Genomic DNA, 19,541 nt, shown 5'->3' on the forward strand with positions numbered 1-19,541 from the left:
TAAGCTAACAAGTAATATATTCTTTTGTTCACGCCTAATGAGGACACAATTGGCAGTAGAAAATGCAAATGAGGCATGTAATTAAGGCACTTTAATTGAGCCTAATTACGCAAGTTGTAGAAGTAAACTGAAAGGGAAAAATAGGACAAAATAGAAAGGTAAATAAACAAATTTAACTAATAATTTTTTAATTTTTTTTATGCAGCTTTCATATTGTACTCTTGTTTGTTAATGTTATAAGAAACTTAGTTTTCTTTGGAAAAAAAACAAGTAACTGACTTCTTGTTCATTATCCCGTCTAAAATATTTAATGTCTGCTGATATGAATTGGTTTTTATTAAGATCTAGATTTTAATAGGTCCTTCATGACTGGAACACGGTATAGTGTTTTTAACAACAGGTAGTGTCTCAGCTTCATCAGTGACTGGGTGAAGGGCAATATGTGCTCTGCTTTACATCGAATGGATCATGCTTTTTGCAATGCAATTGTAGCATTCAATGCATTTTATTTTTTTTTAATTATTCCTATAGCTCAGTATTTTTATTTTTATTTTGATAAATGCATGAGTGTGTCCTTGCCTAAAACAAGTAAACAAACCACGGGTTTTCTAGGATAGAGAGCTGTGCAGTGGACTTTTTTCACTGATCTCTGTCTTGCCGATCTTTGTTTTTAATGCCACAATCCACCAATCAGCTTATCACCAGGGTTCAGCTTCAGCCAATCATAGCGAAGGGGGCGGGGCTTGGGTGCACAATAACAAAGTGGGCTCCCTGAGAGGCTTAAAACTGGGAAGTAAACACTGAAAATACTGACAAGGCAGACCACCGCTGTAACCCTTTAGCGCTATTCATTTGTTAGCTTTTTTGTTTTCATGACACTGTCGTTACACAGTGAGCCATTTGACTAAAGCATACACGTATTTACACCTGAAACCGTTTAGCAAGTTTTGGCGTGGTCCGCTGTCTAATAGTCCGCTAGACTGTTTTCAAAATCGCCGTCGCCAGCTGTCGATACTGCATAACCTGCTCTTACTGTTAAAATACAGTGTTTCACATTCAGCAGATGCCACGAAGCTAAGGGTAAAGGTAACGTTTCTTTGGCCAGTTTTGTTGTGTCGAAGTCTGTTTAGCGTCTTTAGGAGGAAGTAAGACAAAAACGCTCTTCCTCACAATAATGACCTGTAGTTAACAAGGCAAGGCCACTATACTTGTTTTTATTCATTTTCATTTTACTCCAGTTCTACTCACCGGTCATACCCGTCTTAACGTCTTTATATCACTATATCCCTTCTATACAGGTGTATGTAAACATTGTATAAATAGAACAACAGACGACAAACACCTGGCATCTTTTTACTCTATTCCAGCTAATGTTGGAGGTTGAATGATTATTTTTACCCCAGCTAGTGTCGAGCAGGTGTTTTCGGTTCTCTTAACGAGCCTTCCTGTTTTCTCTGTTGGGTTTTGGCGATAAACCCTTGTAATGTTTTCTCTTATATCCAGCTTCTTCCACTCTGTGGACCATGGCAGTCGAGCTCCAGTGCCCCCAGGCGGCTGTGGCCTGTCTGTTCCTCTTGCAGTGCTTGACCGGTGGCCTGTCCATCCCAGACCCCAGACAAAGAGAGGCCCTTATAAAGCTCGAGACCTCCATGCAGACAGGTGGGCAGCTGGTGCTGACTGATGCGGAACAGCGGCTGGACTCTCTGCTGTTTAAAATGAAACAGAAGGAGATAGTTGGACCAGACTGCCCGCCTGCCATGCACTTCTTCAAGGCCAGACACCTCATCAAGACTAGTCCCATCTTCAGCCTGCTGCAGAAGATGCCCAAAGGTGTGTTCAGTCTCACACCTCACCACTCTTGTGCCATTGTATTTGTATAGTGTTGGTTGTTTGGTTGTGAACTGTGGGTTACAACGACTATATTCTTGAATTGCTCAAATTTTAGGCCTTCATCATTTGCCACAACATTTTAGCTGCCACAGATACATCAGGATTTTAACATAATGACCTGGCCCTAATGGCAACCTCTGAGAACATTAGGCGTCATTTACAAAACTAAAAATTAACTGGTCTAACTATCAGATAGCAAAAGAAATGTGTCTTTACAGGCTGAAACAATTAATCAATTAAGTTGATCAACAGAAAAATAATTGGCAACTATACTGATAATCAATTAATTCCTAGTTAAATTCCTAAATCCCTAGTTATAGCTTCTCAATAGAGAAGATTAGCCTATCTTTCCTTTATGTCACTGTAAACTGAATATGTTTGTATTGTATTTGAAGATGTCACTTTGGACTCTGGGATGAACATGTTTCACCATTGCTTGACATTTTAAGTTAAGCAATTAATTCATTTAGAGATAATTTAGACAATTATCATCATTAGATGAATCGATCTCTTGCTAGTGACACACTGACCTACTTTCATAGTGTTCTCAGAAGATGCTGGCATATCACAAAATTTGGAATTCCCCATTCAGGACATACAGTAAACACAAACTTTTAATTAATACAGAAAATTTGCATTTACACTTAATAATTCTATAATTCACTGTTTCAGGGGGAGCTCTCCATGTCCACGACTTTTCCATGGTTAATGTAGAGTGGCTGGTAAAGAATGTGACCTATCGACCCCACTGCTACATGTGCTTCACTGACAACCAGTCCATCAGGTTCATCTTCTCGTCTCAATGGCCCAAACCTCTGCCACATTGCTCTCCCTGGACCCTGCTGGAAAACCTCAGGGCCAAGATGATCAACACTACAGATCTAGACAACAGGTAACTTACTCTTTGATGCAGTTCAGAGTACAAAGATTTTTCTAGAAATATCATAGAATAAAGAAAACCCACAAGGCACTGTATGTTTTTATCTTGTGTAATAACACCCAGACAACTTTATTCTTTGAAGCTCCATATTGGAATATATTTGTTTTTGTCTGCATTTGTATCAGGACGTGTTTTCCTGGATTCTGAAGAAGTCATTTGATGCTACCGAGGCCTTTTATATAATTTATCATTTCCTGTTCCATATTCATATCTTGTTGTCAGAACTGAGTGGCTTTAAATCAGTGTATCATTGCATCCTGCTTCTACTGTCAGTTTACCTGAAACCAACAGGAAATAACATTTTTTACACATGCCGCTTTTTATAATGACATTAATTGTCATTTGTTTGCCAGTTTAATTTTGTCATTACTTCCTTAATGTGATGTATTTCCTTTTGAAAAAAAGATTTTGGTACAGGATATCAAAAAGAGGGGTCAGTGTATACAGCTGGGCTATTACTTATGAAAAGAAAGGCAGTTTGATTTGATAGGACAAAAATGTGGGATTATCAAAACATTTTTTGCTGACTTTATTGTTTTGTATTTCTCTAGAAAGCTGGAGCCCATCTACTCAGAAATGTTAAGAAATACATGTCTTTGGCAGTGGTAAATGGACCCAACATGACACTGGTAATCTGATCTCAACCTCTGTCTTCATATTTACACATTCAGCATCATGGGCAACCTGACGCTCTTCACTGATCAGGATCCAGAAACAGTGTATCCCAGTCAGGATGTGGTATGGGACAGGTTTGAACAGTCCTTCCTTGCAGTGTGGGGTCTGGTCACATATGCTCCCGTGTTCAGAGACTATTACTACCAAGGCCTCACAGAGTTCTACATGGACAACATCATGTATTTGGAACTACGAGCTTTACTCCCAGAGGTAAACTAATGCCTTGCCTGGTGCATTTGGTGCACTCACCTGTCAGTTAATTAAGGGTCTAACCCAGAAGGGGTTGGCCCAATAATTGGAAATGGTGTGCATGTGCTTCCCAAGAAATATGAGCCAAATCTGCCACATGGGGGTGCTGTAATTGCTTTTATTTTGAAACTGAGCTATTTCTTCTGTTTTTTGAGAATGGAAGCCCTGCTTTCATATACACAAAGTTAAGTGCAGATATTTGTGGAATTTATCTTGAATCATTACTTTTTTATTGGTAGACTAACGAATGGGTATACAGTAAGTTATAATGGAAACAGTGTCATTAGATGGATGTGTCACAACCTAATCTTTGAAAATTACTATAGTGTCATTCACCTTTCATATTGATGATTGGTGATGATTTGCAGACACAATAGAGAGTAATTAACCACTGTTGACTGGTAATGCTTGACAGTTATAGTTTTACTTTTTTCCAGTAATGAATAGTATAATACTATTTAAATTCCCGAAATTAGTGCAAAAGGGTTAGAACCCGCAAATTGCCACTTGCAGGTATATTTTATAATTGTTTTTAAGTTTGTTTTTCTTTTTGGTACTCAGATATATGAATTGGACGGCAGCACTCATGACACAGCCTGGACTCTGAAGATCTACCAGGAGGTCACTAGGCAGTTCACAACAGACCACCCAGACTTCTATGGAGCAAGAATAATCTTCACAGTCCATAGGTGACTGCTCAGAATGCCTTTCAAATGAATTTTACATATTATCCTCAACTGCGTACTGCTTGTTGGCTCATTAGCAGAGATCAGAGGATATTGATATGATCACTGATCAAACTAATACACTGTGTGCTTCAGAGGAGTAAATATATCCATGATGACTGGAGCTGTGGAGAAGGCTATGAAGCTTCAGAGAGACTTCCCAGATATCATGGCTGGTTTTGACCTGGTGAGAGGCAACAACAGTTATTGTATGAATAGTATTAAGAAGCAGCAGTAACAGGAGCACAGTTTGTACTGTATTTTAATTTCACTAGTAACACAACCATTTTAAATTACTTAAGACAAAAATTGCTGAAACACTATTTAAACATGGCTGATATAATTTACGTTCGCTCTGCATGTACAGGTGGGCCGCGAGGACACAGGCAGACCCCTGTGGTACTTCAGAGATGCCTTGTCCCTGCCAGTAGAGAGAGGGGTCACACTTCCTTTCTTTTTCCATGCTGGAGAGACCGGTGAGCTCGAGTGCCCGATGTGTGCAGTAACTTCATATAGTAGTGTGTAGCTCAGAAATGAATCTCGATGCCAGTGCAAAAACATAATAACGTAATTAATGTTCTTTTCTGTGTAAATCTTATGCATAATTTTAAACATATGTCTTTTAAAGACACATTTTCAACGACCAAAAATGTTGGAATGGAGAAGCACAAGCTTCATTTTAGTGTTTGAAAGTTTTATTTATCACACACTCAAAGAATACATTTTGTTTTTAGGATTACCATGACAAGTTTTACAGTTAAATACACAAATTAAATGCTTAAACATGAAAAAAAAGTGAGACAGTTACAGGGCAATACATGTATTTTCACATTGTTGTGACAGTGTTATAGCCCTAAATCAAAACTAAGGTATCATGCAAACCAACTCACAAGTGTTATATCTGTTAGAGAAGTGACAGTTTCTTTTTGTCCTAACTCTAAACCAAAGAGATGAAGTTTTCACCAAGTGGAGAGCCAGTATAAGACACTTAAGAACCATAAATCTCTATTTATAATAACATCCACAGAATAATGTGTTTTTTGTTGTGTTTCCATTACATGCAGATCTTGAGGGCACAGAGGTCGACCAGAACTTGTTGGATGCTCTTTTGTTTAACACCTCTCGCATTGGACATGGATTTGCTCTGCTTCGCCACCCAGTGGCCAAAGATCTATACAGGAGGAGAGACGTGGCTGCGGAAGTTTGCCCCATCTCCAACCAGGTACACTTCCAACTTGTGAATGACACTCTACAATGAAAATACTTCTCCAGCTACTAGTGTGTTATTTAATGTAATTTAATTGACATTGCATCTTCCTAACAAGTAACTCCTTTCGTGTCCTCATTCAGGTGCTGATGCTGGTAAATGATTTGCGAAACCATCCAGCAGCTGCTCTGATGTCAGAGAACCACCCAATGGTCATCAGTTCTGATGACCCTGCCATGTTTGGTACCTCTGGCCTCTCTTATGACTTCTATGAAGTTTTTGTGGGCTTTGGTGGCCTTAGATCCAATGTAGGCTCCCTCAAAGAGTTGGCAATGAACTCTATTAGGTGAGGTTTAGCTGAGATGTGATTTACAAATTTACATATTGGCCAAAGTTTTCAGCTAACTGCTCTCTGACATTTCCCTGTCTATGTTTCAGGTACAGTTCTTTGACTCCAAAGCAACAGGAGGAAGCCTTAGCTGTGTGGCAGAGAAGATGGGATAGGTTTGTCTCTGAAAATGCCTTTTAGAAAGAAAACTAGTGTTTTTAAAAACATTGTCTGCAGGGCAATCTTCATGCTTGACTTCATGTTTCCTTTGAGAAGGAAATGCCTTTCGGCATAGGTGAATTAAAAAGTGGAAAATTAATACAATGCTGCACAGGTGAGCAGGTTTGTGGTAGGAACAAAAAAATCTGGCAACAAATACATTTCAACATGTCACAGTAGGAAAAACACGGGTAAATAATAAAATTAATGATGATTTGGCCAGTGTGAAACAGACCTAAGTTTTGTCCCATAAGTATTAGGGTTATTACTTGAACTACACAAATGAAATAGCTTTTATCAAAGGCATCTTATTATGTCCGGTTTAATAAAGAATTTTCAATGTATTTGCACTTTAAGATTCAGGTTTGCCTCGGCTTTTGGGGGACAGTAACAGTTCCAGAGGGCATTGTTAACTGGATGAGGTGCTTAATGCTGTTTGATTCGTCCTTGTGTGTTTGTGGTTTGATTTGTAAGAGTGTAATAGGTTGCCTGTTGAAATGGATGTTAAATGATGTGGGCCTTGGAAAAATATTCTTGAAGGAAACTGATTTTTTCTTTTTTACATTGTTTTATAGGGTTTTTATTTGGATTTATTTTTGAAGCAATAGCAAAAGATTGATATGAACAACTGTCAGCATCATCCAGACATATTTGAATGTTGTGAAGTGTCCAAATTAACTTGACATAATTAAAAACAACTACTGATTGACTGTGTTGCTAAGTTTATTCCGTTTTCTTGTCATGTAGCACCGTTGTTAATACTTATCCACTGAGCGAGTCATCAGTGCAGTGTGTCATCCGTCATCTGCTGCAGGTGTTGAATTTGGAGAAGAAGTTGTCGTCAATGCATCCTCTTTCAATGTCTGGTTTCCTTGAAATTAAATGAGTTAAAAAAAAAACAGTGAGATATACAGTGGATATACTCTGTAGAATTTAATGAAACAGTTCATGTCTTATAAATGCTACTGACAGCTGTTTGTGTGTTTCGGCCAGTTTGATGTTGGTGCTGTCCAGGTGTCGTCTCATCTGCTTGTTCAGTTTTGCCTGCTGCCTCTCTATAAGCAGAGCCGTACGAGCCGAGGCCAAGCGAACGTGATCATGCAGCATCTCTTCTTGCTTCTTCTCTAATTCTATCCTCTACAGATGCACAGACAGGCGACCAGTGAAACAGGTTCGTACGGACTGCTTTTCTTAAATGATCAAAAAAAGAGCTTTGTTCCTGTTTTACCTTTCTCTCCTCTATTTGGTATTTCTGAAACTGGATGACCTGCTGCAGGCTCTCCGGAGGGTCTCTCCTATACCTGCTGGGAAAGAGACTTGCTGCTCCCACCATGCCCAGGGTGGGTTTGACATCTACACCTTTCAGCTGTCCTTCCGGTTGGTTTGATTTGTCTGCTCTGTTCTGCTCCTGATGACGCTTCTCTTCAGTCTTTGCCCAAACAAATCCAGCGAGAATGTGAGAGTGATAGAGGGTGTCAGTTCTCTCGATTCTCAGTTTAAACTTAAAAAACGTAATATAGTTTAACACCACATGACATAAACACAAAAACATGCATTGGTGGAAGTTAAAAAGTTATTCAGTACATCCATGTTTTCAAAGCAAGTTTTGCCACCTTCATCTGACTGTCAGCAAATACGGAAATGACTTACCTTGGCCAGATTATACTCTTTGGTGGCAACGGCTTCTGCTTTTCTCCTGTTCATCTCAAGGCTCTGAAGCTGCAGAGCTTTGTTGTCCATCTCTACTCTGCTTTGGTCATAGTGCTGCTCTGAAGTGCAGTAGAGAGGGTGAAAGTGAGCTTATGTTTCGTGCGCATGAACTGAGGTTGCATATACTGTATGAGATGAGACAAACCTACCTTCCAACTTTTGTTGATGCCTTTCTGCTGCCTGCTCACTCTGCTGCTGGATGAGCCACTCTCTGAGCTGCTCCCTCTGCCTCTGCACTCTGTTTTTACTCTCTGGGTCCTCGCCCACTAGGCCTGGGGGCATCATCTGTGCATCGTCCTTGTCTGTTTTTCTACAGCGGTCTGGGTCGTTCAGATCATACTCCCGCTGGCACCAAGGCTGCTGGTACTGATGGCGGTAGTTGACAATGGCCTTTTCCATGGCATGCTTCTCCTTCACTTCCCTGCTATGGAGAATGCAAGCTACTTTGCTATTATGGCGCAAATCAGCATCTATAGAGAGATAAAACACAACCCCACACACAGACATCACACAGCATTTCATTAGAAATGATGAATGTCCAAAAGTATAAGTGGCAAGGCATGTCTATAGGGATGTCCAAAATAAGAACCTCCTTTTGGTATTAAATACTGTTTTCTATCACTAAGTGATAGCACTTTAATTGTGTGACCTCTGTTCTTAACTGCTGTTGTTTTTCTCTGTGATTAAATGTGCTCATAGAACACAAGATGCTTTCCAATAAAAAAAAACAACAAAACAATGAAGTCAGTTAACACTGGGGAGCGACCTTTAACTCACCGCATGCGTTTTGTTTCTCCTTTTCTGCCTCTTCTCGTTTCTTCCTCTCTTTCACCTGCATATCCAGGGCTTCCTTGTCAACCTGTAAAACAGCAGCAGAAATGCAAACACACGTTTTAACATCAGAACTATGCTACATGTTAGCATCCTTTGCTAGAGTCACAGTCAGTTGGAGTTTGGAATAATTAGCCACTTACCCCGATGGTCCTGACTTTGTCATTAAAAATCCGCTCTTGTCGTTCAGTTTCTCCGTCGCGACGCTTCTGCAGACTCGCCCTCGCCGTGCGGTCACACAGTAATTCAACATTAAGCATTTTGACGGACAAACTGTAGTTTAATCATGCGTTAATCTTTGCGTTAAAACAAGTGGCAGTTCTTTGTGAGAGAGACGACAAACTTGAATCGCAAACACACTGGTTGCCAAGAAACGCATCGTGAGTCCTCGTAGAATGTCGGCTTTTTCCGCGGTTTTTGACGTGACGTCTCACTCGCATTTATTATTCATGGTAGATTACCTTCATTTTTTTCAGTTAAAGCTGTAATAGTGGATATTTGTTATTGTGTTAAAGAAAGAAAGAAAGAAAGAAAGAAAGAAAGAAAGAAAGAAAGAAAGAAAGAAAGAACATCCTTTAAATTTGGTTATTAAAGAATTGTGACCATTATATGTCCGGAGCGGGACATTATACATTTGGAAAAGAGACTTGCCAGTGGTCTCTAGTGGGCAAACAATTTAATGGCAACACAGTCTCTAAGTTACCTCATTTGTATTTTTATTCTTATCTGTATTTTTGGCATTTCTCCAGTGCAACTGCTTGTTATTTTTGGATGTAATTAGATAGAATGAAACTGGTTGTATAATATCTGATGTATTTGTCATGCTGTAAGCTCAAGATTGTCCTGATTGTGTTCGTATATGGTAATGATCATGATGATTTTGGTAAACCCCTGATTTTACAAGTACCTCCACAGTAAATTGAAAATTTACAATTTTATTTACAGTGCACTTTTTTTTTTTCCTGCAGAACTATCATGAGGCCAAATTTCCATTTTTGTGACTATTAGATTTGACAGTGGGAAAAGGTTTGCACACAAATTATCTCTAATTTTCCAGAATGTGATAAACTTGGTCCCATTTTAGCCCCATTACTGACTTGAGGAACAACTAAATTATCCTACAAAGTCCACAGCTGTTTTCTCTGAACTGAATTTATTGGATAAAAAAATCAATACAGGATATTAAGTCATTGTTTCCTTAGCTGCAGCACAGCTCTTGCTCTCTTGATGATCAAAATGCTCCTGCATGTTGCCCTTCATCCTCAGGCAACGTGATTCTCTGAGCTGTTGGAAAAGATGGCGTCGTTTGCCCGACCTTCCTCTGATAAAGTTGATCACACAGACTTTTCAGTTCACCACTTAGTTTTGAAAAAGCACACTGATGGATGTGAAGGGCCGATTTATTTAAGCAATGATTTGCACAGCTTCGCAAGAATGACCTTATACAATGCACATCCGTCAGTGGAATGATCTGCCACTCTGTCCATTGCTTTGTCATAAGCCATCTTTTTTTATCAAGCACACATCTTTTAACACTTCCGCATCTGTGAAAGGCATGTTATTTACACTCAGTATGAGGAAGCATCTCTGAGCTTTTAGAGATGCCGGTTCTACTGGCTGTGGTTCAGCCGGTAGAACGAGTGGTGCACACATCACAGGGTTGCTGGTTTAATTCACCCTAAAGCTCTGAATAAATGCAGCCATTTACAATTGTGAATTCTATTTGACTAGTGTATTATCTAATGGAAGGCCACATAGGCCTGTTGCAGCAGATGAGGTTTACGTCAGAACTTCAATCAAAAAAAAAAAAGAATTCAAACATCAACTAGATTTAAAAAATCCATTTTATTTTCAAATTCCAAAAGAAAAGTTCAATATTTGAAAAATATAAAAAGAAAAAAAAAGGCAGCAACCGTGTTGTCCTCCACTGAGCAGTGCTCCAAATAAAAGAACTTGTGGCCAGACCTAACAGCCAACCACCAAGGCAAGTAAATTCATAAATTAAGTCCCAAATCAGGCTGTCCCTTTACTCGACACTAGAGGTGTCAAGGATCTCCAGGAGTGATTAAGGCTATAGGTTATTTTAGTGCAAAAAACTCTGATAAAACACCAAGATCCTATATACACTCAATAATTATATAATACACAGTATAGTATACATTCAAATCTACATAGTGCCTCAAAAGGTACTATCAATTCTGCATAAGTGGGACCTTCATTTTCCATTGACACTAGGACACCGTTATAACAACCATCCACACCACACACACCATAAATATGTGACATTTCCAAAAGAAAAAATTCAAAATCAAAGAGACAGCACAAAAAACAATACATAACTTTTTTAGATACCTCAATACATTTTGCATACAAATGATTTAATGGCAAAGCACAGTTGTGTTTTTTTTTTTTTTCAAAACATTAGTCCTCTGTACAAGATAAACCGATCAGTTATTAGTTCTCTTGCTGTGATTTTTAGAACAAAACCGCCTTTCTCTGCATGAAAGCTTCTTCCTTAACAGTCTGTAATGCACAGTACTGTAAAAATAGATTACTAAAACTGCACCTAAAGTAATTTGTAAAATTGATGATGTAGCATTTGTTGCATTAATTGTTAAAGAACTAAAACCTGTGAATTAAATTTAATTTGTCGGTCAGCTTACACTGAACTCTAACCAAAAGTCCTGTGTGTTCCTTGACAACAGTCATCAACTACATCAATGGCAAAAAAAAGGGCAAGGCTTAAACCATCACAGGCTTTGATGTGAAGAATGTCTAAAAATTGCGCTAACATTTATTCTTGGATAGTTAGATATTTGATGTCCTTGAGCTGAAAGAATAAATGACTGAAAAAGGATTAATTAATGATAGTGGGTATGTCCCTTTATAAACAGGATGAGGTAAGGTGCTGTATGCAAAGTATGAATATTATGAGCAAGAGTTATGACTGCTCATCACAGCATCAACTTCAGAGCAACCAAATTTACAAGATGAAAATGAGTGAGATAACTGGTATTACTGTACTGGATTATTTTAGTTATGTAAGAGTAGCAGTCCCCTGGACTTTGTTATTCCCATGTCAATAGACAATCATATAACAATGAACCTAGTTTTTTTACACTGATCTGATCAGCAGAGCTGGTAAAACACACAGACACATTTAATCATTAGTCATCATTTTGGATCCAAAAAGATGAAGGAAGACCCAAACAATATGGGATTTGCTCACTTATCTCAGTTTTGCTATTGTAAATTGAAAACCTTTGGTATTTTTCACAGTCACCTAGAATAAAAAGGAAGGAACATGATTTTGAACTTTTTTTAATAACTTTAAAAAAAATAGTTATCATATTGACGAATAGAGAAAATTATTATTTATAGCCTCAATGCCGGCACATGATGTTAAGCAAAAACTTACAAAATTCTGTTTTTAGGGAAAAGTCAGTAAATTTCACTTAAGATTAACGAAATCAATTACTTTTTCAATCCCAAATAAGAGAACATTTAAATGATTACAAGAGTTGTAATGGTAGCCACATTTCATTGACTGTCTTTTAGATTTTCGGATATTATTATCCACTGACCTATGAGCAGAGAAGCGCACTTATTGTTGGCCACACAGACAAGTTAAAAGGCTTTGATTATGTTTTGGATTTCCCATCTCTGGCCAGAGCATTCCTGTATTAGAAGTCTGCCATCTTTAATCTCCAGACATCTTTTTGTTTGTCTGTTTTTCAGTTCTTTGCCCTGGAAAAGAGAATAAATGTCAAGAACACTGATGTACAGTATTTAATCATATAGTATTCAGGCAACCACAGTTAAATATATTAAGTTATATGAGTCACTCTAAACTCATCCGCCATGCTGTGCCAAACTCTCACCCACTTAGTTGACGATTTTATTGACATTAATATTCATAGTGTAATATCTTCTGTAATATTCATGTGCTTGTCTGAATAATAGCTTATCTTGCAGTACCTGAGTGAAGTCCCAGTATATCCCCATTCCTTTCTGCATAGCTTCTTTGCAGTTGTAAAGGCCAGGCTCAGTTTCTTTTTTGCCAACATCAGTCAAACACCGGTTGTCATTGTACTTGTGGGACTTGATGCCGCCGATGTAGAGCTCACCACTTGTGCGGTAGTACGTGAACTAAAAAGAGAAAATGGTCAGAAAGCAGACAATTAAATAAGACGACGACGACGACAGAGAGAATAGATCACCGATTACAGATACCCCGTAGCTGTTTCACTTACTTGAGGTCCATAGTAGTAGCAGCCGAAGGCAATGGGTGTGTGACCTGGCACTGGGCCTTGGTCTAAGCACATGTTAGCATCAAGATTCTTCATCTGACAGTGGTGGAATTCACATTTTGTCAGTGCAACTTTATCAAACATTACGACAGTTGGTGGTAAGTCATGAAAACTCACAAGCATTGCATAAAACTAAACTTACCCCTCCATATCCAAGTAGGTTGTCCCAGGGATCCAACTTGGGATACACATTTTCCAGGTACCATTTGAAAGGTTTACAGTTCAACCTCTCTCTGAGTTTTTTCCTTTCACTTATATCCCCAATGTCAATTCCGTGGTTCTATAAAAGCAAAAGGCATGATTTGTTTGTGATATTTTAACTGCAAAAATTTAATTACATCCTCTTAGTTTAAGTGCTAAAAGACATCCTGTGCACTCATAACTGCATAACTTTTTCTGAGAAATTCTTTTAATCATGAACTTTTGAATATTTATCTTGCATGGAGCGCAGTATGGCATTTTGAAGTACCTCAAATGGCAAGTTCCAAGCCAGATTGATGTTGTGTTTGTAATCATCCATCCAGACTTCTGCTACCCTCAGAGCGTTTCTCTTCATGGCCATGGACAGATCCGGCATGTAGGGCTTGTGGTTCCTCTCAATGTGGGCGATCTTGGAGCACGGAACTACTTCAACACTGCCTCCACATGTCCACACCTGTAAAAGAAAAAAACATTTTAAACTCAACAGCTTCAACAAAATGTAATCTGATGACTCTGCAAATGCAAAGCATGAGTAAAAACATGAGTTAAGACTAGCTACATAATCTGCCAATTTATATACGCGTTTAAAATATTGTTTGTTGGAATCCATCTTTCTAAAAAAGTTAGTAGGCTAAGTTAACAACAATAACAAAAGTAATAATGATTGAAACCACAACATATCATTACCTTAATTACCCATATTGTAATTTTGTGACCATCAGGCAGAGCCCTGTTTCCAGTCTGTAGGCTGTGCCAAGTAAGTAACGCAAGCTGACTGGCTTCTAACTGTAGCTTTATAATTAGCATACAGACATGAGGTTGGTATAGATCTTATTATTTTATTCTTGGCAAGGAAGTGAATAAGCATACTTCCAAAAATGTCAACCTATTTCTGTAAGGATAATGATTTTGTTTTGCCACAGAGTATGGCTCTAACAGCTAATGCTAACAGAGGAAAGCTCAGATTATGAGTTCCAGCTGCAAACCCTGGTTTGAGACGCATGAGAGCACCAAGCTGACTGAGCTGGCAGACAGCAGTTAAGTCCTTTTACACTGTGAGTATGTCCATGACAGTGAGGTTATAATTATACATCAGAAGGTCAGCTTCTCCTTCTCTGTCTTATAGTGTGAATATCCAAGTGGCACTCTGCATTGAATTAGGCACCACTGGATCACAGAATGAGAGAGAGAATGAGACAGAAGCTGATAAGTTAAGACTAGTCAGTATGAGACTGAACTGATATGCTTGTGAGAGTTACTAATGCAGTAAGTCACAACACCTTATTTTTTGTGTGCTTTTACTTCTCAGTGAGTACTACTAAAGTGACAATAGGCCCACCGTTCAGTGGTACGACTCTATCCACCATGATGCTAGAAGATGTATATACCATGTTTTGGTTGTTTTATATGTGCATTAGGCGACATGTTGAGTATGCCCCCCCCCCCCCCCGAGATGAGACAGAACAGAATCCAGGAAGGTCTGTTTGAGTAATCAGATGGCAAACACTTCGAAGCTCTTTGCAACACAAGATCTTACACCTCTGGAGAGGGATTACAGCAGCAATCATTTTATCCTCTGTCTCAACAATTGTACTCTTTCTTGCTGCAACTAGGATTGTGTCATCAGGTGTAGGATTCAGTGTTAGGCAGGTATGGTTTACTCACACGAATTCCCAGCTCAACATTTTCTCCACCGTACACTTTCATTCCTTCATCGAGGAGTCCAATTTCCCCTAGAAATTTCCTTTCAGCAACTAGGATTCCCATGACCGATGGACTCCTGAAAGTGAAAGATGAAAACTGTTACTACTGGGCAATTTAAAAACATCTTTTTTATGTAATATACCACTATCACTAGGAAGTGAAACTGTGGAATCATAACGAATGGCTCATTATCCAAGAGGTGGAAAACAAGAACATTGGGTTATGCTGGTTTCACATGTAATTAGAACAAGATCGATCGACCTCACTTCAACTTACTTCCCAGGCAGAGAGCTGTCGTTGAGGGTGTAATACTTGGGTGTAAAACTCTCATACATGCACCACAAAGCCCAGTCGAAGGCGTGTGCTGCTGGAAGGTACTGAATAACCTTGAGGTCATCGAAGTTGACTCTGTCAAACACGGGGGACACCACCACTGTTCGGTCGGCTTTGATCTGTGTCAGCAGGGGTTCAACCCTACATGTAGGGAAGAGAGACACACTTCTTTAACTTACGGCTCCACACAGTAGGGTTTTTGTGAGTTCATCTCCAATGTGTCATTCTCTTTCACTGAGTAATTACTAGTAGGGTTACTGTGCAATATTACTGTAATTGGAATGACAGGTATTTGGCGTGTGTTGCGGCCAAGTGCCAGCTCAGAGGGAGCCACCTCAACGGCTGTTGAGATAATTCTTCTTAAAAATAGGCAGAGCATGACTTAACCCTTTTCTTTGGAGGGAACATCACTCACTTTTACACAACACAACTTAACATGGGTGCAGCATTTGAACAGTCGACAGAGGTAAAAACACCTGTAGTATAATTAACAACTGTATTGCCAACATGTTTTGGGTATGGGCCTTCATCAGGGAGCTTGATACTGACAAATGTTTAATACTGAACATTATTTTATTGTCAGTGCCGGTGATAATCTCTTTAAAATGAACAATATACGGTATTTTAATCATATACTTACCACATGTCATGGACCTCTATGTGTGCATCCAGGATGGCCACCACATCAGCGGTAGCAGCTCTCCACCCAGAGGCCCTGGCGTAGGCAAGCCCTCGCTGCTCAGTGTGCCTCACTCTAGTAATACGGAGAGTTGGGTTCTCTTGCTCAAGAGACTTCACATACGCGTCAAGGTCCCCCTTCAGGTCCTCTGAATTGAAAGGACATTGTGGGCATTTATTTTGAGAACAGGGTGACCAGTTGTTTTTACTGATGACAAATATGGACTGTAGCCTGTGATACCAACCACAGCTAGCCACAATGCAAAGCAGAGGCAAATCATGTTTTACTTTCAGGAGCCACAGTTGTGATCACAGTGATGCGACACATGATCAACGTGGAGCCACTGTATTACACAGAGGTTTGTGTCCTTAAAGAAATAATTTCACGTTTTTGGAAATATGCTTATTTGTTCTTTTGCCAAGAGAAAGATAACAAGATCAGTACAATTCTCATGTGTGTCTGGTAGATAAACACGTGGCTGTTTATGCCTCACTGAAACAATGCTGTTCTTCCAGAGTGTTGAAAGTAAAGGTTGATTTATACCTGCATGCCATTGGTTTGTGAAAACAATAAAAGAAGCTGTGAAAAGAGATATAAATATTGGCCAAACATGGTTAACACAAAGGCCACAAGACGATGTCCAAGCTGCTTGATGTTCCTGTGACCACAGTTGCTAATATTAAGACATTTAAGGTCAATGGGACTGTAGCCAACTGCCCTGGACGTGACCTCAAGAGGAAACTTTACTCCAGACTGAACAGAAGGACAGTTCGAATGGTGGAAAAAGAACCGAGGAAAACTTCAGGACAGATACAAGTTGACCTCCAAAGATCAAGGTGAAAAAACTCTGGAGATGGGAATATGAGTGTCGTGACATCTGCACAATGAAACATGTGTTGTCAGCCTGTCTTTTCTCTCAATAGTCTGTGCAATAAACACAGTCTGTGTTCGCATAGTCTGATCCTTTGTATAACCAACTAACCATTAGAGCTATTGTCATCCACCATTATTATTTCCTTCAGTAGGTTTTTCGGGGTGCGGTCGATGATGCTGCGCAGGGCTCTTTTGATGATGGACAGGGCTTCATTCAAGTAGATTAGCACCACTCCGACGCTTGGCAGGTCTTTTGGATAAGTCTTTTTCACACATCTATTCAGAAACAGAATAATGTTTAATTAAAAGAACTGTCTTTTGCATTAGAAAGTTGTGAGGGCAAAGTTGAAGGATATAAACAGCAAACAATTAACTGTTTCTATATGGAAGAGTTTCTTTCACTTTGCTCTGGGTATGACGGCTGTACCTTGGATCCCTGGTATCTGGAAGAGCTCGATCTAGAGGAAGGCGATCACTGAGAAAGACGTTGTATCCATACTTCTCAAACAGACTCTGCGCCTCTCTCTGGTCATCCTCAGACAGATTCTCACCCCACTCCTTGAACAGGGCAGAGTCAGGGTACAGTTTGCCAGACTTTTTCGGTTTGGGTGGCTCCTTCTGTTCCTGGATCTTTGCTTCAGGCTGTTCTTTCTGCTCTGGCTGTTTCTGGGCAGGTGGCTGCTGTTGGACCTCTGTACCTTTTCTCTGTCTGTCTTCTTCAAGCATTTTCTGCATGACATCCTGCTTCTGTTCAAATGCTCGGAGTACATTGTCTTGAAAAATACGAGAGATCAAGGAGACAGGGGAGAGTAAAATGAGCCAGAAGCATGATCACTGTTTGCAAAAAAAATACTAGACTAGGCATGAAATGGACAAGGAGGTTTTATTTGTTTAATCTAACCCTAACAAAAGTTCTTCCACCAGATAAATGTCTATTCAAGGCTGCATATAGTGTTACTTGTCAATTTATTGAATCAAATAGTTCATTTCCAGTTAGACTTGTTTGTGTCTTCTCATGACTGATTCTGTATATCATAAAATTGTGTGTGTGTGTGTGTGTGTGTGTGTGTGTGTGTGTGTGTGTGTGTGTGTGTGTGTGTGTATATAAAACAAAATGCTTGGTCATTAAGTCTGTAAATGAGGGTATATATACACACACACACACCACAGACTTTATGACTAGAAGCATTTAGCTTTTTCTAAATAAATAAGGGTTAGGGTCAGACGTTCACACTAATATTCTCTTAATTTGTTGTAAAAGTGTCTTGAAAGATGCAGATGGTAAAAGCATTTTGTAGAGTTGCTGTGAACTGACATTTAATTCTTCCACTTTCCTTTCTAACAGTATAACTGTGACGTTTATCCTCATTTTACACCATTACCATTTTCGTTTTTTGTTTGTTCGTTTGTTTTAACAACGGGAGAAATCATTGCCTCAACTCACGGAGATTGCTGATGCTTGCTTCCAGGTCAGAAAAACTCCTGATCATTCGCGATGGGTCCTCCACTTTGGCAGTCCCCTCTGTAAACTCATATCCATTCTTTACAAACGTTCCCACGTAGAAGACGAGCCCTACGCCCACCAGCATGAGGACCGGCCGCTTCAGCCACAGCGCTCTCATAGTGATAACTCACCCACAGACCCCCGGCAACAGAATAAGACCTCACACCTCTCACGCTCACAGCGATGTTTCAGTTTACCGGGCGGACTGGTTCAGCCAGGCAGCTGCTGAGATGTTCACGTACATGTCCCTAGTTGCGAGTTGAGGATACGAGATTGATATTTGCGCTTCCTGTCCACTTTTGGCACAGGTGTCTCTCATTAGTGCCTACGTCACCTATCGTTACCTGCACGCCGGTGCATATAGTTATATAAAGATTATATAAAGAATACAAACCTTGAGAGAAACGGTGAAAACAAAGAGTTAACGGTAAGGTTTCATGTCCATTTATGGATAGCTTTTCGGGAACCACACTTTCTCTTAACAATGGTGATGATGATATAAACAACAGTATGTTGCACAGTAAATGCATGGATGGACTCCACCAGACTTGCTTGATTTTACTCGTTATTTCTGTGGGGGTGGGGGGTATTTATATACAGTGAATAAGTGCTGCTTTAAGTTTGCTGACTTTGACGTACGTTGTGTGATCGGGTCAGTCAGTTTTTGTGTGTGTTGAACAGTGCAGGGACATAATGCTACTTCTGTCCTGGGCACACCGGGTACTTCAGTATCCGCCATCCCTCTCTCATCTCCATCACCTTCTCTCTTTCTTTTTCTCTGTCTTCTACCAGGACTGCCCACTCCCATGCAATTGTCAGATTTCACTGAGCTCACAACCAAGGTCTGTTTTCTGAGGTTAATAGGCTATAATAAAAGTTGTGAAATAATTGACTAAAATAACTCAACTTCTGTGCTTCAAAGACACCAAGATAAGTGACTTTCTGATCTCATCCAACCGTGCCATAGCCACAGCAGTGCAGGGGAAAGTCAGGGGATCACCAAAGAACCACGAGTATAGCATAGATCTATTGGATGGATTATTATCAACCAAATTTCTTGGCGATCCATCCAATAGTTGTCGAGAGATTTGACTTAAAATAAAAAAAACCTAGTGCATTGAGACCAATGAGATTCATCCTCTGGTGATCATGACTGTTCTTAA

General features: G+C 39.6%; 3 protein-coding genes across 4 annotated transcripts; 1 reads left to right on the forward strand and 2 right to left on the reverse strand.

Moving 5' to 3' along the window:
• The first annotated feature begins 785 nt into the window (after nt 1-785).
• Nucleotides 786-6,942, forward strand: ada2a (adenosine deaminase 2a). Of its 2 annotated transcripts, none has more exons than XM_056387914.1 (10): nt 786-1,086; nt 1,504-1,830; nt 2,563-2,782; nt 3,502-3,715; nt 4,316-4,443; nt 4,576-4,666; nt 4,847-4,955; nt 5,544-5,701; nt 5,830-6,032; nt 6,125-6,942. In XM_056387914.1, exons 2-10 carry the CDS (start codon nt 1,524-1,526, stop codon nt 6,213-6,215), a joined length of 1,521 nt encoding a protein of 506 aa, XP_056243889.1. In that variant the 5' UTR covers nt 786-1,086; nt 1,504-1,523; the 3' UTR covers nt 6,216-6,942. The 2 variants fall into 2 exon arrangements, with proteins under 2 accessions (XP_056243889.1, XP_056243890.1); XM_056387915.1 differs by having other exon boundaries at nt 786-1,080.
• On the reverse strand, nt 6,638-9,734 carry ribc2 (RIB43A domain with coiled-coils 2). Its single transcript, XM_056387916.1, has 7 exons — nt 8,918-9,734; nt 8,721-8,802; nt 8,093-8,413; nt 7,884-8,002; nt 7,462-7,662; nt 7,204-7,370; nt 6,638-7,104 (listed from the first exon to the last, which is right to left on the reverse strand). The coding sequence occupies exons 1-7, from the start codon at nt 9,032-9,034 to the stop codon at nt 7,035-7,037; spliced, it is 1,077 nt and encodes a 358-aa protein (XP_056243891.1). The 5' UTR covers nt 9,035-9,734; the 3' UTR covers nt 6,638-7,034.
• Nucleotides 9,735-12,079: 2,345 nt separating this feature from the next.
• On the reverse strand, nt 12,080-18,625 carry LOC130176688 (probable polypeptide N-acetylgalactosaminyltransferase 8). Its single transcript, XM_056387913.1, has 11 exons — nt 18,319-18,625; nt 17,302-17,647; nt 16,984-17,150; nt 15,963-16,149; nt 15,266-15,463; nt 14,951-15,065; nt 13,554-13,739; nt 13,227-13,364; nt 13,028-13,120; nt 12,753-12,923; nt 12,080-12,521 (listed from the first exon to the last, which is right to left on the reverse strand). The coding sequence occupies exons 1-11, from the start codon at nt 18,494-18,496 to the stop codon at nt 12,402-12,404; spliced, it is 1,899 nt and encodes a 632-aa protein (XP_056243888.1). The 5' UTR covers nt 18,497-18,625; the 3' UTR covers nt 12,080-12,401.
• Between the last annotated feature and the right edge of the window lie 916 nt (nt 18,626-19,541).

The sequence above is a fragment of the Seriola aureovittata genome, chromosome 10, assembly GCF_021018895.1.
Source record: "Seriola aureovittata isolate HTS-2021-v1 ecotype China chromosome 10, ASM2101889v1, whole genome shotgun sequence".
In the NCBI taxonomy this organism is placed as follows: Eukaryota; Metazoa; Chordata; class Actinopteri; order Carangiformes; family Carangidae; genus Seriola; species Seriola aureovittata.